The following is a 20,056-nucleotide window of genomic DNA, read 5'->3' on the forward strand; positions in this document are numbered from 1 at the left end:
CCTTTCTGATTGCATCCATGTGTTGGTCACAGGATAGATCTTGGGAGATACTGACACCCAGGAACATGAAGCTGCTTAGCCTTTCCACTGCTGACCCCTCAGTGAGGACTGGTTTGTGTCCTCCCGACATTCCCTTGCCAAAGTCCACAATCAATCCCTCTTCTCGCTGATATTGAGCGCGAGGTTGTTCCTGTGATACCACTCAACCAGTCGCAACTTGAGATTTTATCAACAACCGTCATGCCATCTGCAAATTCATAGATGACATTTGAGCTGTGCCTGGCCACGCAGTTACTAAGTGTAGAGAGAGCAGAAGAGTGAGCTAAACACGCATTCCCTATCACCGATATGTACTGACTGTAGTCTCCCGATAAGGAAATTGAAGATCCAGTTGCACCGCGTTTAGAAGCTTGGTTACTAATACTGAGGGATGATGGTATTGAACGAGTTGTAATCCGTAAACAGCAGCGCGATGCATATTTTGCTGTTGTCTATGTGCTGCAAAGCAGAATGGAGAACCAGAGAGATTGCATCCACTGCAGACCCGTCACAGCAGCAGGCAAAATGGAGTGGGTCCCCTTAATCCTTAGCATCAACAGCCTCTCGAAGCACGTTATTATGGTAAACGTGAGTGCTCTAATATTTTAAGGCAAGGCAGATAGATCCCTGATAAGCAAGGAGGTGGAGGAATAGAGTTGAAGGCACAATCGAATCAGCCTTGAACAGCATACTCGCGTTCCTGTTCTCTGGGTTACTTTCACCGGAAAACAACGCAACTGTCAGACTGTTATCCCCCTGCACTGCAACCTTTCCAACGCGCATTTGTAATTGATTTCATGCTTCCACGGCTTGCTTTCCGTTGCACTATTGCTGCACCACATCGCCGACTCCCGCCCCCGAGGGTTCCTCCTCCCATTCACTGTCACTTCCTGCCGAGGAGCCGTGGTACCAGCTCTCGCACTGAGCCAAGTCCATGCTGCTGCCGAGCGGACAGAAGCTGCCGCTGGGGTCCCATCGCTGACGGGGAGTGGGAACTGCCGGTATATCCCGAACCATGGGGGCTCGGGCGTTGTTCCGGGCCCTCATCATGGGTCCTCCCGGCTCGGGGAAAGGCACCGTGTCCGAGCGCATTGTCAGCACCTTCGGGCTGAAGTACGTCGCCAGTGGGGAGCTGCTGCGGGATAACATCCGCAGGAAGACCGGTAGGTGGGGTGAGGGGGTGAGCTTGGAGCGAGTCTGGCGCACAGCACTGCTCTTGATCCGCTCTTCCGCTTCCCCCGGCCCCCTTTCTACTGGTGGGCAGGGGATGGAGGGGAGACAGCGGACGGAATGGACCCTTTGTATCCATGTATCCCGATATGTTTTCCCGGGTGCCCTGTGTTACGAGGGTGCTTGGGGACTCGCACTTGACTCCGCGCTGTTTGTTACTCACCCAAAGACTGCAGAATGTGGGTGAAGATAACATTATGGACTGGCTTCATTAACTGATTTTCTCTTTGTGCACGGCCTCCCCCCTCATCAATGAGTCCAAAGGTTGGACCATCGCCTCTCCCGCCCCGGAGATCATAATCTGAAGGCTGAAGGTCTGGAGGAGGAGGCGCGCCTGTCTATTAACACTCAAGAAACTTGGGCCCCGCCACCGTTATTCTTTAACGAATAACAGCCAATATAAGACCTTGTAATCCGTTTTACTTCACAAAGGCTGATTAATACCAAAGTGTACTTCACTGGTGACAACGCACTTTGAGTGCCTTGAAATTATTATACAAATACAAGTTCAACGTTTTCGTGGAAACAATGAATAGATCTTATATTGCAAAATGGGAACAGTTGGGACAAAACATAAACAGTTGATGGTGCAATATACAATAGTTATCATCGTTAGGTGGAGAAATGTTATCTATTGGTTCACAGTTCATGTGTTCAGTTTTTTGTGCCTCAGTTGGGTGGAGATCTTTATCTGGTGAAAATAACAAACAATTGCACAGTAAACAGTTATATAACACCATTTGCCCCATCAAGTCTGCTCCACCATTCTATCATAGCTGATTTATTTTCCGTCAACCCCATTCTTCTGCCTTTTCCCCATAAACTTTGACATCCTTACTAGCCAATAACCTATCAACCTCCACTTTAATGGCTTGGTCTCCACAGCCACCAGTGACAATGAATTCCACAGATTCACTGCTCTCTGGCTAAAACAATTCCTCCTCATCTCTGTTCTAAAGGGACATCCTCCCATTCTGAGGCTGTACGCTCGGTCTGAGATTCTCCCACCATTGGAAACATCCACTCTATTTAGGCCTTTCAGCAATATATTACTTACTTTTTTAAATTACTATTGAAAAAAACTTGACAGCTTCCTTTATACAAAGAAAAGCACTGAATAGAAAGAGGAGACATAATTACAGCCTTTAGGATCACTGCCATCTGAGAGATGAGGTTGAGAAACGTGCTGAGTGAGTATTTTTCCACAACTTGCTTTTGTTGCCTGTTTTGCATGCACAGCAGCTCTGAAAAGGAAGGGCTTAAACTAGTTAAAGATTTAAGTGTTTCATGTAACTGCCCTTTAAGACAGGATTGAGAAATTCAGTTAAACTTAAACTTTATGTGGCATACAGTTTGTGTTCATTTAATTGACGTGAGTTATGTTAGTTTTATATTTAAATGTTGATTATAGCAGCATTTTGAAAGTACCTTTCCCTTTATTAGCTGTCTCAAGGCTGATAGAAACTGTGTTTTGAGACTGAAATACTCTGCCTTTGCTGGCACAGCTGGTCAGTCTGAAATATTAAGGAAGGAAATAAATTTTCAGTGTGTAGTGATCTTGCACATTCTGTAGCATAAGATGAAATGAAGTCCTTTTGAAACGTTTATTTTCACAATGTAGGAAAATGCTATTATCACTGTTTCCTAATACTGTATTTGAAATGCTTGATTTTGCCTTTTTTTCTGCTAAATTACATAATGTTACATAATTATCCATGCAAATGAATATTATATAAAATATTATAAGTGCAAAATGCATAACTAACCATTAATGCATAATTGGTTATATTACTCTCCATCTGCCACTTTACCAGCCACTCTCATACTCCTCTGCTGATTATCATTATAGCTCACTTTCCGACAAGGCTTTGTATTATCTGTAAACCTGGATATCTCACGCTCTATTTTAAACCAAATCAATGATGTTCAAGTAGTTTGTCATAGCGATCCTTGTTGCAACTGTTTAGAACCTGAAAAAGATTGGGAGCTCACATTACCAAGTACCTGCACAGCATCCGTCAGAAAAAGCAGGATCTCCCAGTGGCCAACCACTCCAGTTCTACTTCCCATCCCCATCCCAATATGTCGGTCTATGGCCACCTCAACTGCTGCAATGAGGCCACACTCAGGTTGGAGGAGCAATATCTTGTATTCCATCTGGGTAGTCTCCAACCTGATGGCATGAACATCAATCACTTGCCCCTTCGCCATTCCCATTCCTGCTTTCTTCTCTCACCTCATCTCTTTACCTGCCCGCCTCCTTCACTTTCTTCAATGGTCTTCTACCCACTCCTATCAGACTCTCCCTCCTCCAGCCCTGTATCTCTTTCATCAATCAGCTTCCTAGCTCTTTATTTCACTCCTCCCTTTCCCCACTCCCCCTCCTAGTTTCACCTATCACTTGCTACTTTGTACTTCTTCCTCCCCTCACCTTCTTGCTCTAACTTCTCATCTTTTCTAGTCGTGATGAAGAGCTTTGGCCTGAAACATTGACTGTACTCATTTCAATAGATGCTGCTGAGTTCCGCCAGCATCCTGTGTGTGTTGCTTCAATTTCCAGCATCTGCAGATGTTCTTGTCTTTGAACACCTGCTTATTCCTTTTCTCTCTTTTGACCTTCCATACTTCTTCTAACATACCACTTCGAATCACACGAACTCTCATTTTATGTAACAGCCTTTCATGCACTAATTGATTAGCTGTCTTCTGAAAATCCAGACACATCACAGCCACTGATTGCCCTGCTCTGCTGTGCCAGCTGTATTACAAAGAAGCCTGCATGATACGCGGCCTACTTGCACTCACAGTATTATCCTCCCCTTGATTCCTCCAATATCCAAAACAAAACACCTCCATCACAGTTTTGAGCCCTCTGGGGTAGAGAATTCCAAGTATTCACCATCATCTGATAAAGACGTTTCTTCTCTTTGTTTGTAGACTGTAGATGTCAAAGATTGACATTAGCTCCTCTATTTCCGGGTATCACCATTGTCTGTCAATTGTTTGAATTGCCACTCTCAGTCCGTACCTGATGTTCTAGACTTTGCTGCATATAGTGTGTGATGTTGCATTTCCTAAACTTCAAGTTCAAAGTTCAGAGTAGATTATTATCAAAGTACATATATGTCACCATATACTACCGAGATTCATTTTCTTGCGAGCATTCACAATAGATACAAAGAAAAGCAGTAGAAACAATGAAAATACACATAAAGAAGGACAAACAACATGCACAAGACAACAAACTGTGCAAATATAAAAAGTAATAATAAATAAACAAGCAATAAATATTTAGGACATGAATTGTAGAGTCTGAAAAAGTGAGTCCAAAGTTTGTGGAATCAGTTAAGTGTTCGAGTGTGTGTAGCTATCCTTTCTTGTTCAAGAGACTGGTGTTTGAGGGTTAATAACTGGATATGGGACGAGGCTTCTGTACCGCCACAATGTTTTCCAAGATTTTGATCCAACGTTGCTGCACATCCCTACAAGGTAGAACAATGTACCATTAAAATCTCATGTGGGAGGATCACTGGAAAGTCTATGTTTCTCTTATTACAGTGACTGGTGCTGTAATTTTGCTATTGATTGCACAACTCGGGCCAGTGAGATTGGCAATCCATTGGTAATCCATTTAGTAATTCCGTTCAAACATTAACTTCAGCTTAGACATTGTTGGGTGACTGAGATTCAGATTTACTTATCATACATACGACAAAATATATAGTGAAATGGGTCATCTGTGTTAACAACCAACACACCTAAGGATGCACTGGGGGCAGCCTGCAAGTGTCGCCACTTATTCCACTGCCAGCGTACCATGCCCACAATGTTCAGCAGAACAACACCATCAGCAACAACAACACCAGCAAAACAAGCTCCTTTTCCACCCTTCCACCCACTCACTTACACAGACAAGCCTCCAACCCCACACATGCTGCCTCACTGTTTTAAAAAAAAAGACAGGCTCCCTCTGGGCCTCCAGCCCTTGACCTCGTGGGTGATGCCATTTGATTTAGCTGCTTTGATTGTGGACTAAGGGAATTCCACATTTAGAAATGTTTTCTAAAGATGAGAATTGGTGTTTGTCAACTGATCTTCAATGGACCCAAACATGATGTGAAAATCTAGCAAAGTTTGTAACCCCTAGTTCTAAAGTCACTTCTTCCTCCTGAACATATTACCATTACCCCCCACAAGAACACACTGGGAAAACAAACAGAGTAGGGTTCTGGCTCCATCATTGAATCTGATTGTGGCTGAAGACCTCCTCTCTTGTGGCAGTTCTCCCTAGCCCTCAGTTCCCTGGAATTCCAAGATTTTATACCTTCCTATTTAAATTCCCCTAATAATCCCATCTTCACAATCATCTGGGGTGAAGAATTCCATAAATTTCACACCATGTGTGACAAATTCCTACATGCCTGAGTTTTAAATGCAATGTTATAAATGACCACTCCTTAATTGTGTATATATGGACCTCCTTTTGAGATTCTCTCATGTCCACTTCTGTACATTTCATGAAGATTCTCCTAGGTGCCAAGAAAGGCAGATCCAACATTTTCAGCCAGGGAAAATCCTCTCATCTCATATTGACAAGGTTCCACATGGTAGGCTTATTCAGAAAGTCAGAAGGCATGGGGTCCAGGGAAGTTTGGCCAGGTGGATTCAGAATTGGCTTGCCTGCAGAAGGCAGAGGGTTGTGGTGGAGGGAGTATATTCAGACTGGAGGGTTGTGACTAGTGGTATCCCACAAGAATCTGTTCTGGGACCTCTATTTTTTGTGATTTATATTAACGACCTGGATGTGGGGGTAGAAGGGTGGGTTGACAAGTTTGCAGACGACACAAAGGTTGGTGGTGTTGTAGATAGTGTAGAGGATTGTCGAAGATTTTAGAGAGACATTGATAGGATGCAGAAGTGGGCTGAGAAGTGGCAGATGGAGTTCAACCCAGAGAAGTGTGAGGTGGTACACTTTGGAAGGACAAACTCCAAGGCAGAGTACAATATAAATGGCAGGATACTTGGTAGTGTGGAGGAGCAGAGGGATCTGGGGGTAAGTGTCCACAGATCCCTGAAAGTTGCCTCACAGGTAGATAGGGTAGTTTAGAAAGCTTACGGGGTGTTAGCTTTCATAAGTCGAGGGATAGAGTTTAAGAGACGCGATGTAATGATGCAGCTCTATAAAACTGAAGTTAGGTCACACTTGGAGTACTGTGTCCAGTTCTGGTCACCTCACTATAGGAAGGATGTGGAAGCATTGGAAAGGGTACAGAGGAGATTTACCGGGATGCTGTCTGGTTTAAAGAGTACGGATTATGATCAGAGATTAAGGGAGGTAGGGCTTTACTCTTTGGAGAGGAGGAGGATGAGAGGAGACATGATAGAGATGTACAAGATATTAAGAGGAACAGACAGAGTGAACAGCCAGCGCCTCTTCTCCAGGGAACCACTGCACAGTACAAGAGGACATGGCTTTAAGGTGAGGGGAGGGAAGTTCAAGGGGGATATAAGAGGAAGGTTTTTCACTCAGAGAGTGGTTGGTGTGTGGAATGCACTGCATGAGTCAGTGGTAGTGGCAGATACACTAGTGAAATTTGAGAGATTACTAGACAGGTATATGGAGGAATTTAAGGTGGGGGGGTTATATGGGAGGCAGGGTTTAAGGGACGGCACAACATTGTGGGCCGAAGGGCCTGTAATGTGCTGTACTATTCTATGTTCATATCAAGTACCATGTCTCAAATGACTTGTGTACAGTATCTATCCCAGGATACTATCTCATTTGAACTTCAGTGATTCAGTGCTGGTTCCACTCTTCAAATCTCTCTGTGAGGTAGAATTCAAAGAGGACCACGCCTGGCAGGGTGCATTCTCATTCGACAGATGGCTGTCATTTTGTGTACAAAGTCAATGAATTTCAATAAAATAAATAATCTGGATAATTTGTTTGGGATTTAGTGAAGAAGGTGGAGTTAATTTTGTCTGCAACATCTAAAGCAAATTGTTGATCTCCCTATAACCTCCTGAGCTCTTTGCATTCAAGCTGATGGACTCAGCTGAATGTTTGATGTAGAGCAGGTACGATGTTCACAATGCTGCCCTACGATGTTGGTCATGTTTTTCTCTGCTCCATTCTCTGGAATCAAACGTGAACACAAAGTGTAACTTTCTTGCTATTATACCGTCGGGGAGATGGGAATGGATTCTGAGTGGCACAATTAGTGAAGCTGCTCCTCAGAGCTCCAGTGATCCAGGTTCAGTCTGGTTGTTTGCATGGATTTTGCACCTTCTCCCTATGACAGCATGTGTTTCCTCTGGGTGTTTCTGTCTTCTCTCACATCCCAAAGACATGTAGTTGATTAATTGATTGATGTAGTGTGTGGGTGAATAGAGCTGAGAGGAATTGAAGAGAACATGACAGCAATAGGATACAGCAAGAATTAGTGGGAGAATGGCATTACTCAGTGAGATGACATATATTTGACGGACTGAATGGCTTATTATGCTGTAATGGATTATGGAAAATATGAATTGCTGGAGTTGGTGACCATGCTGTACTAAATTGCAGGTGAAGCTTTGCACTAAGCATGAAAGGCTTTATTTAATCCAGTTTTACTAGTCTGATAACCTAAATTTAATTTTACAATCCCTACTAAAATAAACCAAAGTTCAGAAATACTGACCGTGCTGCGCTAAGGCATAGCTCAGTCAAAGTCAAAATCATTGTCATATTCAGAAGTACACGTGTGCAGAGCTGCAAAGAAAAACTTACTTGCTACAGCATGGCAGACACATTGCAACATATAAGCAGCATTCACAGGAAAAACAAATTATACCCAATTTTTTTTTCACAAATTAAGTCCATTTTAGTGCAAAGTGGTCAAAGTATTGTTAAACTAGTGTCTAGTTTTACCTGTTGGTTCAAGAACCACATTGTTGAAGGCAAGTTTGTTCAGGTTTCTGTGCCTCTTGCCTGATGGTATCTGCAAAAAGAGGACACGGTGGGATCTTAATAAGATGGCTTTTTTGGGGCAGTGTTTCCATTACAAATAATGGGGAGGGGATGTGCCTGTGATTCATTGGGTAGAGTCCACTACTCTCTACAGCTTTCTATGTTGCTGTGATTCAAATTGCCATAGAAGACTATGGTGCAATCAATCAGGATGCTTTCAACAGAACATCTGTAGAAGCTTTATTAGATTAGATTTATTAGTATTAAAGAGTCTAATAAAATGAATCCACTAATAAACAATCCAAATTCAGCACAGAAACTAGCAGGGAGGATGCTGGTTATCGCAGATCAGTTGGACCTTCAGTCTTCCCTGCTGGTCCCAGTTGACCACGTTCAAACCACAACCCTGCAAGCCCTTCCCTTTCATGTGCCATCCAAATCCTTCTTAAATGTTGCAATGGTACCCACCTCCACTTCTCTGGAAGCTCATTCCAGGTTCTCACTACTCTGTGCATAAAGAACTTAACTCACAGGTCTGTTTTAAATCTCTCCCCTCTTGTTCTGTATCTGTGCCGCGTAGTTTTGAACTCCCCAGCCCTGGGGAAAAGACTATGATCTTACCCACATGCATGTTTTGTAAACTTCTGAGATGTCACCCCTCATTTTCCTGTGCTCCAGAGTGACCAAGCTCTCCTTTGAACTCAAGCAGCAGCCCAATAAACCTCCTCTGCACCCTCTCCATGGTGCTTGTTCAGTTACAAAAGGACTATTTTATACAGAATTGCATCCAGGTTGTGAAGCAAACTCAGACTTTATTTTTTTTTAAAATCAACCGTAAATGATTAACAAATTTGGGCGAGTTATTAATTTCCTGCTGATGTTATAATGTGCTCTTGTCTGGTCTTTGTGAGTGACGTAAGTGTTGTCCTTGAAGTGATGTTTATTTTTCTCTCCCCACCCAGTGCACAGTACATCTCAGCAATTACTCGTAGTGATGTTGTAATACGGCAGAGTATTTGTATTTGTCCTTATTACTATTTATTTATGGAAATATTATCAAGTACAAGTTATGCACACTTGGAATGTGAATTTGCTGCAGAGTTGCATGCAGGATATTTACTCGAGGAGAACTAGGGTGAACAAGGAGGGGAGAAGTGGTAGAGATAGCATTCTTCTTGGGTTTATACTAAAAGTTAACCTTACAAGACATTGACTAAAGGGTGTTCAATAAGCCACCTCATTGTGGAGTGAAGGCCAGAACCCATAGAAAAATTGGAACTGATGGTTCCCAAGCCGAGCCACGCATTTTCAAGTTATTTCATAATCTTAAGTGATCAGAAAACAACACAGGCTCTAAGGGTTAGTGGAAGTTGGTTACACACCATATACCAAAACATGAAGGTTGGCCGGTCAACTCCTAGACCTATGGATTACACTCTACTATAAGTCAACAGGTTTAGGATGCAAGGTGAAACTTCTAATGTATTTGTGCATGCAAATCAGCCTTGGATGTTTGTAACAATATTAATTCAGTGTTTGCTGTGTTGCAGAAGTTGGATTACTAGCCAAGTCATTTATTGATGAGGGGAGTCTGGTGCCAGATGATGTGATCACTCGGCTAATACTGCATGAACTGAAAAGCATAAATCAATATAACTGGCTGCTGGATGGTAAGCACAAGTGTGTCACTAAAACCCCTCTAATACTGCACTCAAAATACATGCTGTGCAAAAGTCCAGGACTTGAAAAGCTATAAGCCAGGGCTGTTTGCTGTGGTGCCCCAGTTTTTATCAGTGTAACACAATGTCAAGACTTATTTTGATGTTTTTAAACTTGTGGTCATGGCAAGATATTGTGGCTAGTTACCTGAAATAAACTATGTGCTTGTAAGTTTATATGAAAGTAGATCATTACACAATACAGCAATCCATACCTTAAAGATAGCTCCTTATTTATTCTTAATGACACTAAGTTAAGTGAGACAAAACAGGAGATGCTGAAAACACTATGTTAGAGAAATGTTCCATAAATCGGTTGCACCATGCATGTATAAATTTAATAATTTAATGTAAATAAATTTTTAAAAATTTGTAAAATTTGTAAACTTTACACTGTTGTGGGTCAATAATCAGCTGTCATTGATCTGGAAATATAGACAAAGAAGGTGAGAAATAAAATTTGCTGCAAGTGTTTTAGGATCTGGAAAATGGTAGAAGCAGATACCATAAAAAAAATGAAGAGGATTTGTGTTCCACAGAGGAGGGAGGGATTTACAGATTTACAGCTTTGAACAAAAATGGCTGTCTGGAACTGAATGTGTCAGCCTTTGTTTTTAGAGCTAGCACAGGCATGATTGGTTGAAAAGTCTCTTCTGCTGAAAACTGCTCTGATTCTATTGTAACAGCATACTTGATTAAGATGTTGCACACATGGGCCTGAAATTCTGGTCTCACTTTCCCTGTAATAGGAATTCAGTTGCGCACACCACCTTTAGTTATGGGTCTAGTTTCCTTTAGTATACTGTCAGTGAATTGTGGCTAAGGCATAGGAACAGAATGGTATGATTAACATTGGTTTCCACTAATGTTCAAAAATCCAGGAAAATATGGACAAGAAATTTAAAGTTTACTCTTTTCGGGCATTTTTGCTTTCTTCTTGGTGCAGGGACTCTGAAAATCTGGGCTATGTTTTCAACCAGGAATGAGAACATTATTTGCTTTGGAAGACAAGATAATGTAATTTTTGTCCCTGTGACCATGCTGAAATTTTCTTTAATAGACTAGCCACATGCATCTTGTGAATAAATTTGTCACAAGAATTTCTAGTGAGAAATTTAACCCCAGTGGGAAATGCACTCATCAAAAGTATGAGAAATGGCTGATTTTTTTGATTCATATGTGGAACATTGGACTGATCAGGAAGACCAAAGTTCCTTATTCTGGATTGTGTTTGAGAGGATGGTGATGAGACCATTTCTGGAACTACTACACTTCAGATGTTGAGTTTGCCCCCACAGAGTGCTGAGGGAGGATTCTGAAACAGAAAAAGCAAAATAAGTGATGTGTGTTTCTCATAATGGTTGTGATTGAATGGTGTTTTGGAAGGGAATAAGAAAGAAACCATAACTAGTTGTTTCGTTGAACCTTTTAGGACGTGCTTCAGGATTTCGTGCTAATGGTGAAGGTTGTGAATGTAGGTGGATCTGGGTCCAGTGAAGTATGTTCCTTTCCACTGGAATATGAACTTCCCATAGTGCTGTTAGAGCAGGGCTCATTTAGGGAGCTGGAGAGTCTTCCATCATCTAACATGTCTTACTGGATGGTTGAAAGTCTTTGGGACACTCAGCTTCTGTAACCACAATATCTGACTGGTTGAGTTGTTTCTGATTAATAGTTAACCCCAGCATGTTGTCAGCAAGGATTTAACAAAGGATTACAGTTCAATATCATGACAGTTAGATTCACACTCAATCAGGTTTATTGTTGTGAGACTGTTACTCACCTAGTCAGCATACAGGCTTCACATTTGCAAGGAAATAATATGTGAGATCTATCATGGTAATTTGTGGAAGTAAATTTAATGAGCACTTTCATTATTTATTTTTTATTAAGCTTGAAATTACTTTGTGTCTGACCAGATTCTTAGACAAGGCTTATTAGCAAACAAACTTGTTCTTCAATTCAATAAGGATACAAATTGCAATCATTTTAAATTGCAATCATTGTTAGTAATAGTCTTTTGGTGTTAAAATCTTGTCTAACCCTTAATCCTCCATGTTGTCTCAATTATTTTTTTTAACTTATGTGATAGCTAATGTAATGTTGTTTGGTGAGTGTGATTTCGGAAATTAAACTCCGTTAAAGAAAAACTTTCCTATGAAGAAAAGCCTTTGAATCTTTGACTCGGTTTTACAAGAACTTACTATTATTGTCCATTTCTCATCCTTATTTACAAGGGTTTCCCAGGACTGTCCCGCAGGCAGAAGAATTGCACAAGGTTTACCAACTGGACACTGTTATTAAGCTGAATGTCCCGTTTGAAACAATCAAAGAACGTCTGACATCTCGATGGATTCACCCAGGCAGTGGGAGAGTATACAATACTAACTTCAATCCTCCAAAAGTAGCAGTTAGGTATCCAACATTAAAACTGGAAACAGGTTTTATAATCACATTTAAAATCTAAAAATGCATACATGGAGACTTGTTTTCTATCCAGAATCTTGGAGTTGCCTGCTTTCATGTATATTAAAAATTTACTTCACTTTTTGTGATTGGAGATACAGAATAATTCCTGTTTTCTTTGGATTGTACTTCCTGAAATATACAGTTGAAAAATATTCTCTTAAAAGAACACTTGACTTGCAGATAAAACTTTTGGTCCACTTTAAAGATAAAAGAAAGGATAAAGGTTTTTAATTGTGAAAACAAAATAAACAGGATGAGCAGATTTAGATATCCTTGTGCAGAAATCATAGGAGAAAAGGTTTTTTAAAGGTTAATTTCCATTCCAAAAGAGCAAGAGTGCAGAGGAGTGGAGTGGAACAAAGAGCAAAGTAAATTTTGTGTTGCTGCTGGGTTTATGTGAGAAAGAAACTTTTGTACAGAAACTCCACATAAATAGTGATGAGTTCAATCTATGTAACTACAGAAGGTGGGATATTGATCAGTCCATCAGATAAGGGTCGTTGGCCCTTTCTGGCATGTCCTGGGATTGTTCATGTCCATATGAGGAGGTAGGAGCTTGTGACTGAAGAAACTGCTAGTAGTGCAACATTCTTAGACCTAGGCATCAAATCCAAATTGCAAAAGGAACAGAGAAAATCTGCAGATGCTGGAAATCCAAACAACACACACAAAATGCTGGAGGGACTCAGCAGGCCTGACAGCATCTAAGGGAAAGAGTATAGTCTACGTTTCAGGCCGAGAGCCTTCATTCAGACTGGAGAAAGAAAGATGAGTAGGAGTGAAACTGGGAGGAGGGGAGGGGAGAAGAGCTGGGAAGTTGATTGCTGAAAGAGATACAGGGCTGGAGAAGGGGAAACCTGGTAAGAGAGGACAGAGGGCCAAGGAAGAAGGAAAAGGAGCACCAAAAGAAGCAGATGGGCAGGTAAGGAGATAAAGTGAGAGAGGGGAATGGGGATGGGGTTGGTATTTAAGGTGTTGTCCCTCCAACCTGAGTGTGGCCTCAGTGTGGCAGCAGAGGAGGCCATGGACTGACTTGTTGGAATAGGAATGGGAGGTGAAACTGAAATGGGTAGCCACTGGGAGATTATGCTTTTTCTGGCAGATGGAGCATAGGTGCTTAGTGAAGCTGTCTCCCAATCTACATTAGGTCTCACCGATATACAGGAGGCCACACTGGGAACACCAGATGCAGTAGATGACCCCAACAACCTCACAAGTGAAGTGTTACCTCACCTGGAAGGACTGTTTGGGGCTCTGAATGTGCGAGGGATCAGGTGTAGCACTTGTTCCGCATGCAAGGTTAAATGCCAGGAGGGAGATCAGTGGGGAGGAATGAATGGACAAGGGAGTTGTGTGGGGAGCAATCCCTACGGAAAGCAGAAAGTGGGGGTGAGCGAAAAATGTGCTTGGTGGTGGGATCCGAAAGAAGACGGCAGGTTATGGAGAATTATGTGCTGGATGAGGAGGCTGGTGAGTTGGTAGGCGAGGACAAGAGGAACTTTATCCCTGGTGGGGTGGTGGGAGGATGGGTTGAGGGCAGATGTGTGCAAAATGTAAGATAATACGGTTAAGGGCAATATTGATGGTGGATGAACACTTACAAAAGGAACATTTATGTTTCTCTTTTTATATGCCATAAGTACATTTTTAAAAATTCTGAATCTAGTGATCAAATATACCAAGAACCCAAGTCATCCGGCTTCTTTATCTTTTATTACTGACTTTTTCACATGACTTAGTATAGTTTCTCTATTTGGGTATGCTGGTGAAAGTACAGTTAGAGAGCTTCTGGGCCAATGCCTAGCTGCTGAATTTATTTGAAACTTCATTGGCCACAGCAAACATTTACTTAGAACTGAGATGGGGGGAAATTTCTCTAATGAGGGTTGTAAGTTTTTAGAATTTTTTACCTTGTTGTTGAGTACATTCAAGGCTGTGCTTGGTGGTCATTTGGATTTGGTGGGACTGGACAATGGGAATGAAACGGCCACTATCTTGTTGGGGTAAATAAAGTGGAAGTGTTTTTGTTGGCATTAAGGTCACTAACCAGATTTCGTGGGGATTCAAGGTTATTCACAAAGTAATCCATAATTGGGAATTTTCTTTTCATGGGGTTTTGACATCTGCCTGAAAGAATGCTGGAAGCAGTTTAGAGAGGGAATTAGATTAAAAATAACAATGAGGAAAATTTTCAGGTAAGTTGTGAAAAAAGCCAGTATAGCTATTACAGAATGTATGGCTTTGTGTTTTATTTATAATCATTCAATTTCTACTTATTTTTCACTCCTTTCTAACAACTGGTGTCTGAAACCAGTGCAGGTTGCTATCTTGTAATTGCATGTTGCAAACTTACATTGTTTCATTCAGTTATTGACTCATGCTGGTGTGGCATTTATCAAGCGAACAGGGCTCCCAACCTGGGATCCATGGACCCCATGGTTAATGGTAAGGGTCCATGGCATAAAACAGGTTTGGAACCCCTGTTGTAGAGGGAAGTGTTAACAGTGGTTATTTGTGGGGAGGAACGCGGTGAAATACAAATTACTGTCCTTCACTGATTTTATTCTCTGAATTGATCTGAGCAAAGGGGATCGATGACCTCACTGGAGAGCCTCTGATTCAGCGTGAAGATGACAAGCCGAAAACTGTGATCTCAAGGCTCCAGGCCTATGAAAAGCTAACCCAGCCAGTTTTGGAATACTATCAGTAAGTGAAGAAAGCTGTCACCAATGGCAAATTCTGCGTCTCCAATTGTGCTGTGTAATGAATCAGCGTAACTTGTCAAGAGATTTGCGGATAGATTTTTGGGGTAACAATGCAACTGGTGTGTCACATGATTGTATAAATGAAAGTGTAGTGTTTTTAAAGAAGAGGATGTAGATTTTGGGAAACAAAACTCTGAGCGGTAAAGTGATTGGCCTGTTCAGCATTTTGAAGGACCTGAATATTTTAGCAATGGCAATCTCTATCGCCTTGCTACCTCATGAGATCTGGAAAAGTAGTTGAGCTGGTGCTCTGATTAAAGGGGGAGAGGAGAGGGGCTGGTGGTGACAAAGTTAAAGCTATTCCATAACATTTAAATGGTGAGTGGTCAATTTATGGAATGGGTATACACAGTGGAGTGTGGAATCATTTAGTAGTTGGTTAAGTACAAATTAGATATATACAGTTTAATTCTATGGATGTAATTAGAAACGATTTGATTTATAACCTGGCTCACAGTGAAATTTACAGAGTTAGCATTCAGAGGGCTGGATCCAGAATCCCACCATGGCAGCTCAGGAAGTTAACTTTAAAAAGAAAGTGGAATAAAAATGACCAGATTATTGTTTGGAAAAAAAGATCACGTTGAATAATGTCATTCAAGGAAGGAAATTTAACTTTCCCATTTGGTGATGAAGTGACTGCAGGCACAAAGTGCCTTTGATTCTTAATTAAAACTATCCAGGAGCCAATTTAGTTCGGATGCCAATTTGGACTGAGAAGTAAAATGCGGTCTCGCCCGTGATATTCATGTCTGCGACTGAATAAAAAGTTTGAGCAACAGATAACTTTGATCCGGTGGGCTCTGAAGTTTCCTACCAAGTAATCTATTATGAATCGAAGGATTGAGATTATGGTTATAATTACTGAACAATTCCATTATTGTTGCATCATCTAAATTCAGAGATGAACTTTGCTCATTTTACATTTAGGAATTTATATAATTATTCCAATAGAGGATCCATTTTCTGTTTTGCAATAAATCATAATATTTGTGCTATTTATAGAAATAAAGGCATTTTAGAAGTCTTCTCAGGGACGGAAACCAACAAGATCTGGCCTCACGTGCATGACTTCCTTGCCAAGAGGTTGCCGGCTCTTTGTTAAATGAAGGAGTTCAACAGCAAGACAGAAGACGGATTTTCTATTAAATGGATTCGCGATTGATTGCATTATTAACAGAAGGGACAATCCCTGTGAAAATTATCATTTGATGATAAAGATTTTTCTAAGCATTTTTAGTGGAAGCTTTATTAAAATATTTTAAGAGTATTGTTCAAAAGTGGTTGGTAGACTAATGAAAAATAGTCTTAAGAACTGAAACAAATCCTGCTTTGTTTACAAAGTTGACACATTGTCATACTAGTATTAACTATTTCCCATTTAGATACAGTTTGAAGAGTATATGACCACTAAACAAGTGTAAAAGTAACTGCTTCTGCATGGTGTTGCTCAATAACATTGTCGGTTGGTTGACTAAAACAAAGTTGAGTCCTTCAATAAATAACCAACCATCTGTGACGAATGCAGTAACTAGAGTTCGGAAAGGTACATGTTCAAAGCTCCTTTAGAATTATCCCAAATCCTATCGAGGATTGTGGTTTCCTGTGGAGCTATTGAAGATCTGCTGTGAACCACTTCCTGTCACTGATCTCATGAAATGGGAAAGAAGCTGATTCAGGGAATCTGTGAACAATGCCGCCATCTGGTTTAGATGTTATGAACGGCACTCACTCCCTTGCTTGGGCAGTAAAGCTTGGCAATTATGAAGAATGCTGGAAATATTCTGACCAACTGTACCTTAATTCCCCATCTTTTAGACCCTTTAATATACTTAGTAACAATCACAGTCTTGAAATGGAGATGATGTCCGTTGCCACGTGTAGGAGAGTTTCACAATTCTGCAGCTCTATTGAAATGCTTTCTAACTTTTTCCTAAAAGTCCCAATTTTGATTTTAATACTGAACTTCCCTGGTCCGAGACCCCCTCCCCCCAACAATTACTTCCCATCTACTTATATTTCCCTTCAGCCTATGAGTTCCAGTGAGTACTGTATTAGTTTCTGTAATCTCTTTATAATTTAACATTTTTGTATCCAGCCATCATTCTGGGAGATTATGCGGTATTTCATCCAGGACATTAAGGTTTAGTGCCAAAGAACTACCTACTGAACTTTGTGTAATTCCACTAGTACCTTTTAAAAATGTGACTTCACTTATACATCCTTGCATTCTTATGCTCTAGATTTAAAACCATACATTAGTTGTTTTATTATATTTTTGTTGGTGGTTGATATTATTATACAATGTACTTGGACTCCCAAGTCCCTGGTAGAATTTGGGGGAGTTGATAGGAATGGGGAAAAATACAAAGGAGTACAGTGGATTCTGGTTAATTAGGTTATCATTTAATAGGAACAGCTGTTTAGTTGGGATAACTCTTAAAGAATAAAAATAGCTAGAATTCCTTTTGTTTATTTAGGACACTATGCCTCTTAATTAGGACAGGAGACTTCTAACTAGCGTTAGTCGCGTGTTCTCATGTGGCTGTTATACGCCACTGTGCTTGGAGGAATTAGTTTTTAAAATAGCGTTAGTTGCTTTCGTTTGTCTTCAAAAAGCAGTGACTTTTGTCACTGATAGTTGGTGAGAAATAAGCAGTAAGACAATTCTGAACTGTTTTGCTCACTGTAGTTTTGAGCATTCAAGGTTGGAGATGCCAGAAATGGCAAATAGTAAAAATGAAACAATTTCACTTCTTCAATATGTTAGGAATTATTAAGAATTTGAAGGTATTGATAATCATTACAAATATTACAATTAAGATTTAGAGGATGCAGTTGTCTAAAGCACTAGTTGTTTGTGCTTATTTTGTTCATTTACAATCAATGATATAAAAACAGATGAATTCCTCCCTTGATAACTACTAGGAACCAATAGTTTTATGGTACTGTAGAGGTATTGGTAATGTTCTAATTTGTTATCTATTTAAATGCATAATTTGTTAAATGGTAATTTCTCATTTTTTAAAATATCTTTTAACTACTTCCATTAAACTTCAGCTAATTTGGCCAGCTGCTTAATTGGGCCAAAATGCGCTGGTTCCAATTAACCTGAATCCACTGTATTTGTAAGAATGGGGTAAATGGGTGTCTTACGATCACTGTAGACTCATTAGGCTGAAAGACCTTTTAACTATTACTGAGTTTCAAAATTTACAACAGGCCCTTTACTGCTTTTTATTTTCTAGATGCAGATTGGATGATCTGTCTTGAGATATCCAAAGCCAGTTTGGCCTACTCTCATTATCTATTATCTCTTTGTAATACTATTCTTCCATATGTCTGCTCTTCTTTGCGTGATCTTAAAGCTTTATTACATGGCTTCTAATTATCTTATATTTATGAATACCCTTTTCCTACAGCTCAGCGACTCTCCTTAATAAATTAATAATTTGCTTTGTGGGCTTCAACTTCAGCTCATGGATGCTCAGAGGGGAATTCACCAAACACCTTTTGGAAGTGAGTCCCAAACACTGAGTGCTTACGTGTGTATGGGACTCAAGTTAGTCACCTCTGAAATTCAGTGTCTTTTTTAAGGTTTTATCTCCCTGATAATTCCACACAGGGTGAAACATTCCCTCAGTTATTTATTTTCATCTTCTACAGAGTGCATTGGTATACACAAGTATCTAATGTAAATAAATTGTTGCTGAATTAAGGGAATTTTGGAAGTTAATTATTAAGGCATTTTCAATATTCTTAAGTGACTCTTTTGAATCTTAGGAACTCGATTTCCAACCTGAGCGTTGTTTGAGTGGAATTATTTTCTTCATTCCTTAAGTTAGTGGACATGTTGTCATGATTTATACTTGGAAAAAGACAAGTAGTACACCACTTTTAGTTTTGTCTCCATTGTGTATTTACAAGAGGTCCATATTGCTTTTTTAATAATTGTAAAAGGGAACTGCGTAACATTTTACCTCAAAGTCAAAAGGTGATGTCTTTCAGAGACACTAGATCAAGACCTTAACTGGTGTTTTAGATGGGATCACATGACATTACTTAGGGAAGACAAGGATGTTGGGTCCTGGCCAAGATGCGTCTCATTTAACATATTTTGGGGAGTACAGATGTGCAAACTAATCCTGTTTCCTTTGTTATAACCAACTGATCACCAAACAGCACTTTGTTTCAGGTGGATGTGGGAAGAAAGCTAATGCAGACAACACAAATAGAACACCTGTCTGTATAACACTAATGAGAAGGCAGGTTTTAAATAACCCTCATACTTTAGTATACACTAAGCAGGTAACCCATTCAGAGACTGATCCCAGGTGGCCTGGCTATATCCTGCCCTCTCCTGCAGCTCTTTACAATGAGGTTAACTATGATTCTGGCTGCTTGGTAACTTAAAGCATTGATTGAGGCAAGTTGACTTTCTTTTCATCTGTGAGTAAAGGATGGACTTACACTAAATATTAAAAATCAGAGCTAACCTTACCGCGCATTCTCAACTCAGCCTAATCTTTTGATCTCAAGTTTGCAAACCTACTACACTGCAGGGCTTAAAAATTCGTGAATGGTTTTTCTTTCTAGAGAAAAGTCCAGGTATCTTAAGTATTTGCTCTTTTCAGTGTCAAAATTGTTCTTGTTTTAAAATGCATATAATTCAAAGGGAAGTTATTTTAAACTCTTACTATTTTTAAACTATGACTTGGTACTCTTGAAGCTTGTTCAACTCAATTGTTTCTAGTTTATGTAATTGTCTCAGAATATAAAATAAAGTAATAACTGTCATTTTAGACCCATATTGGTGTTGTCCATTGTATCTGACAATGATAAAGCTGTTGCACTGGGGCAACTGGGGCCACTCTCAATCTGAA

At 40.3% G+C, this 20,056-nt stretch overlaps 2 protein-coding genes across 2 annotated transcripts in view; one reads left to right on the forward strand and one right to left on the reverse strand.

Moving 5' to 3' along the window:
- The window catches only part of rcl1 (RNA terminal phosphate cyclase-like 1), a 40,106-nt gene extending 38,494 nt beyond the window's left edge, over positions 1–1,612 (reverse strand). Inside the window, exon 1 of the mRNA XM_059974613.1 lies at positions 1,433–1,612. Coding sequence (XP_059830596.1) covers positions 1,433–1,481 — 49 coding nt within the window. The 5' untranslated portion in view covers positions 1,482–1,612. The remainder of the gene's footprint in view (positions 1–1,432) is intronic.
- ak3 (adenylate kinase 3) lies at positions 918–19,981 on the forward strand. The gene is made up of 5 exons (XM_059974616.1): positions 918–1,202; positions 9,772–9,891; positions 12,177–12,349; positions 14,996–15,114; positions 16,179–19,981. Exons 1-5 carry the CDS (start codon positions 1,055–1,057, stop codon positions 16,276–16,278), a joined length of 660 nt encoding a protein of 219 aa, XP_059830599.1. The 5' UTR covers positions 918–1,054; the 3' UTR covers positions 16,279–19,981.
- The last annotated feature ends 75 nt before the right edge of the window (positions 19,982–20,056 follow it).

Source organism: Hypanus sabinus, chromosome 7 (genome assembly GCF_030144855.1).
Source record: "Hypanus sabinus isolate sHypSab1 chromosome 7, sHypSab1.hap1, whole genome shotgun sequence".
NCBI lineage: Eukaryota > Metazoa > Chordata > Chondrichthyes > Myliobatiformes > Dasyatidae > Hypanus > Hypanus sabinus.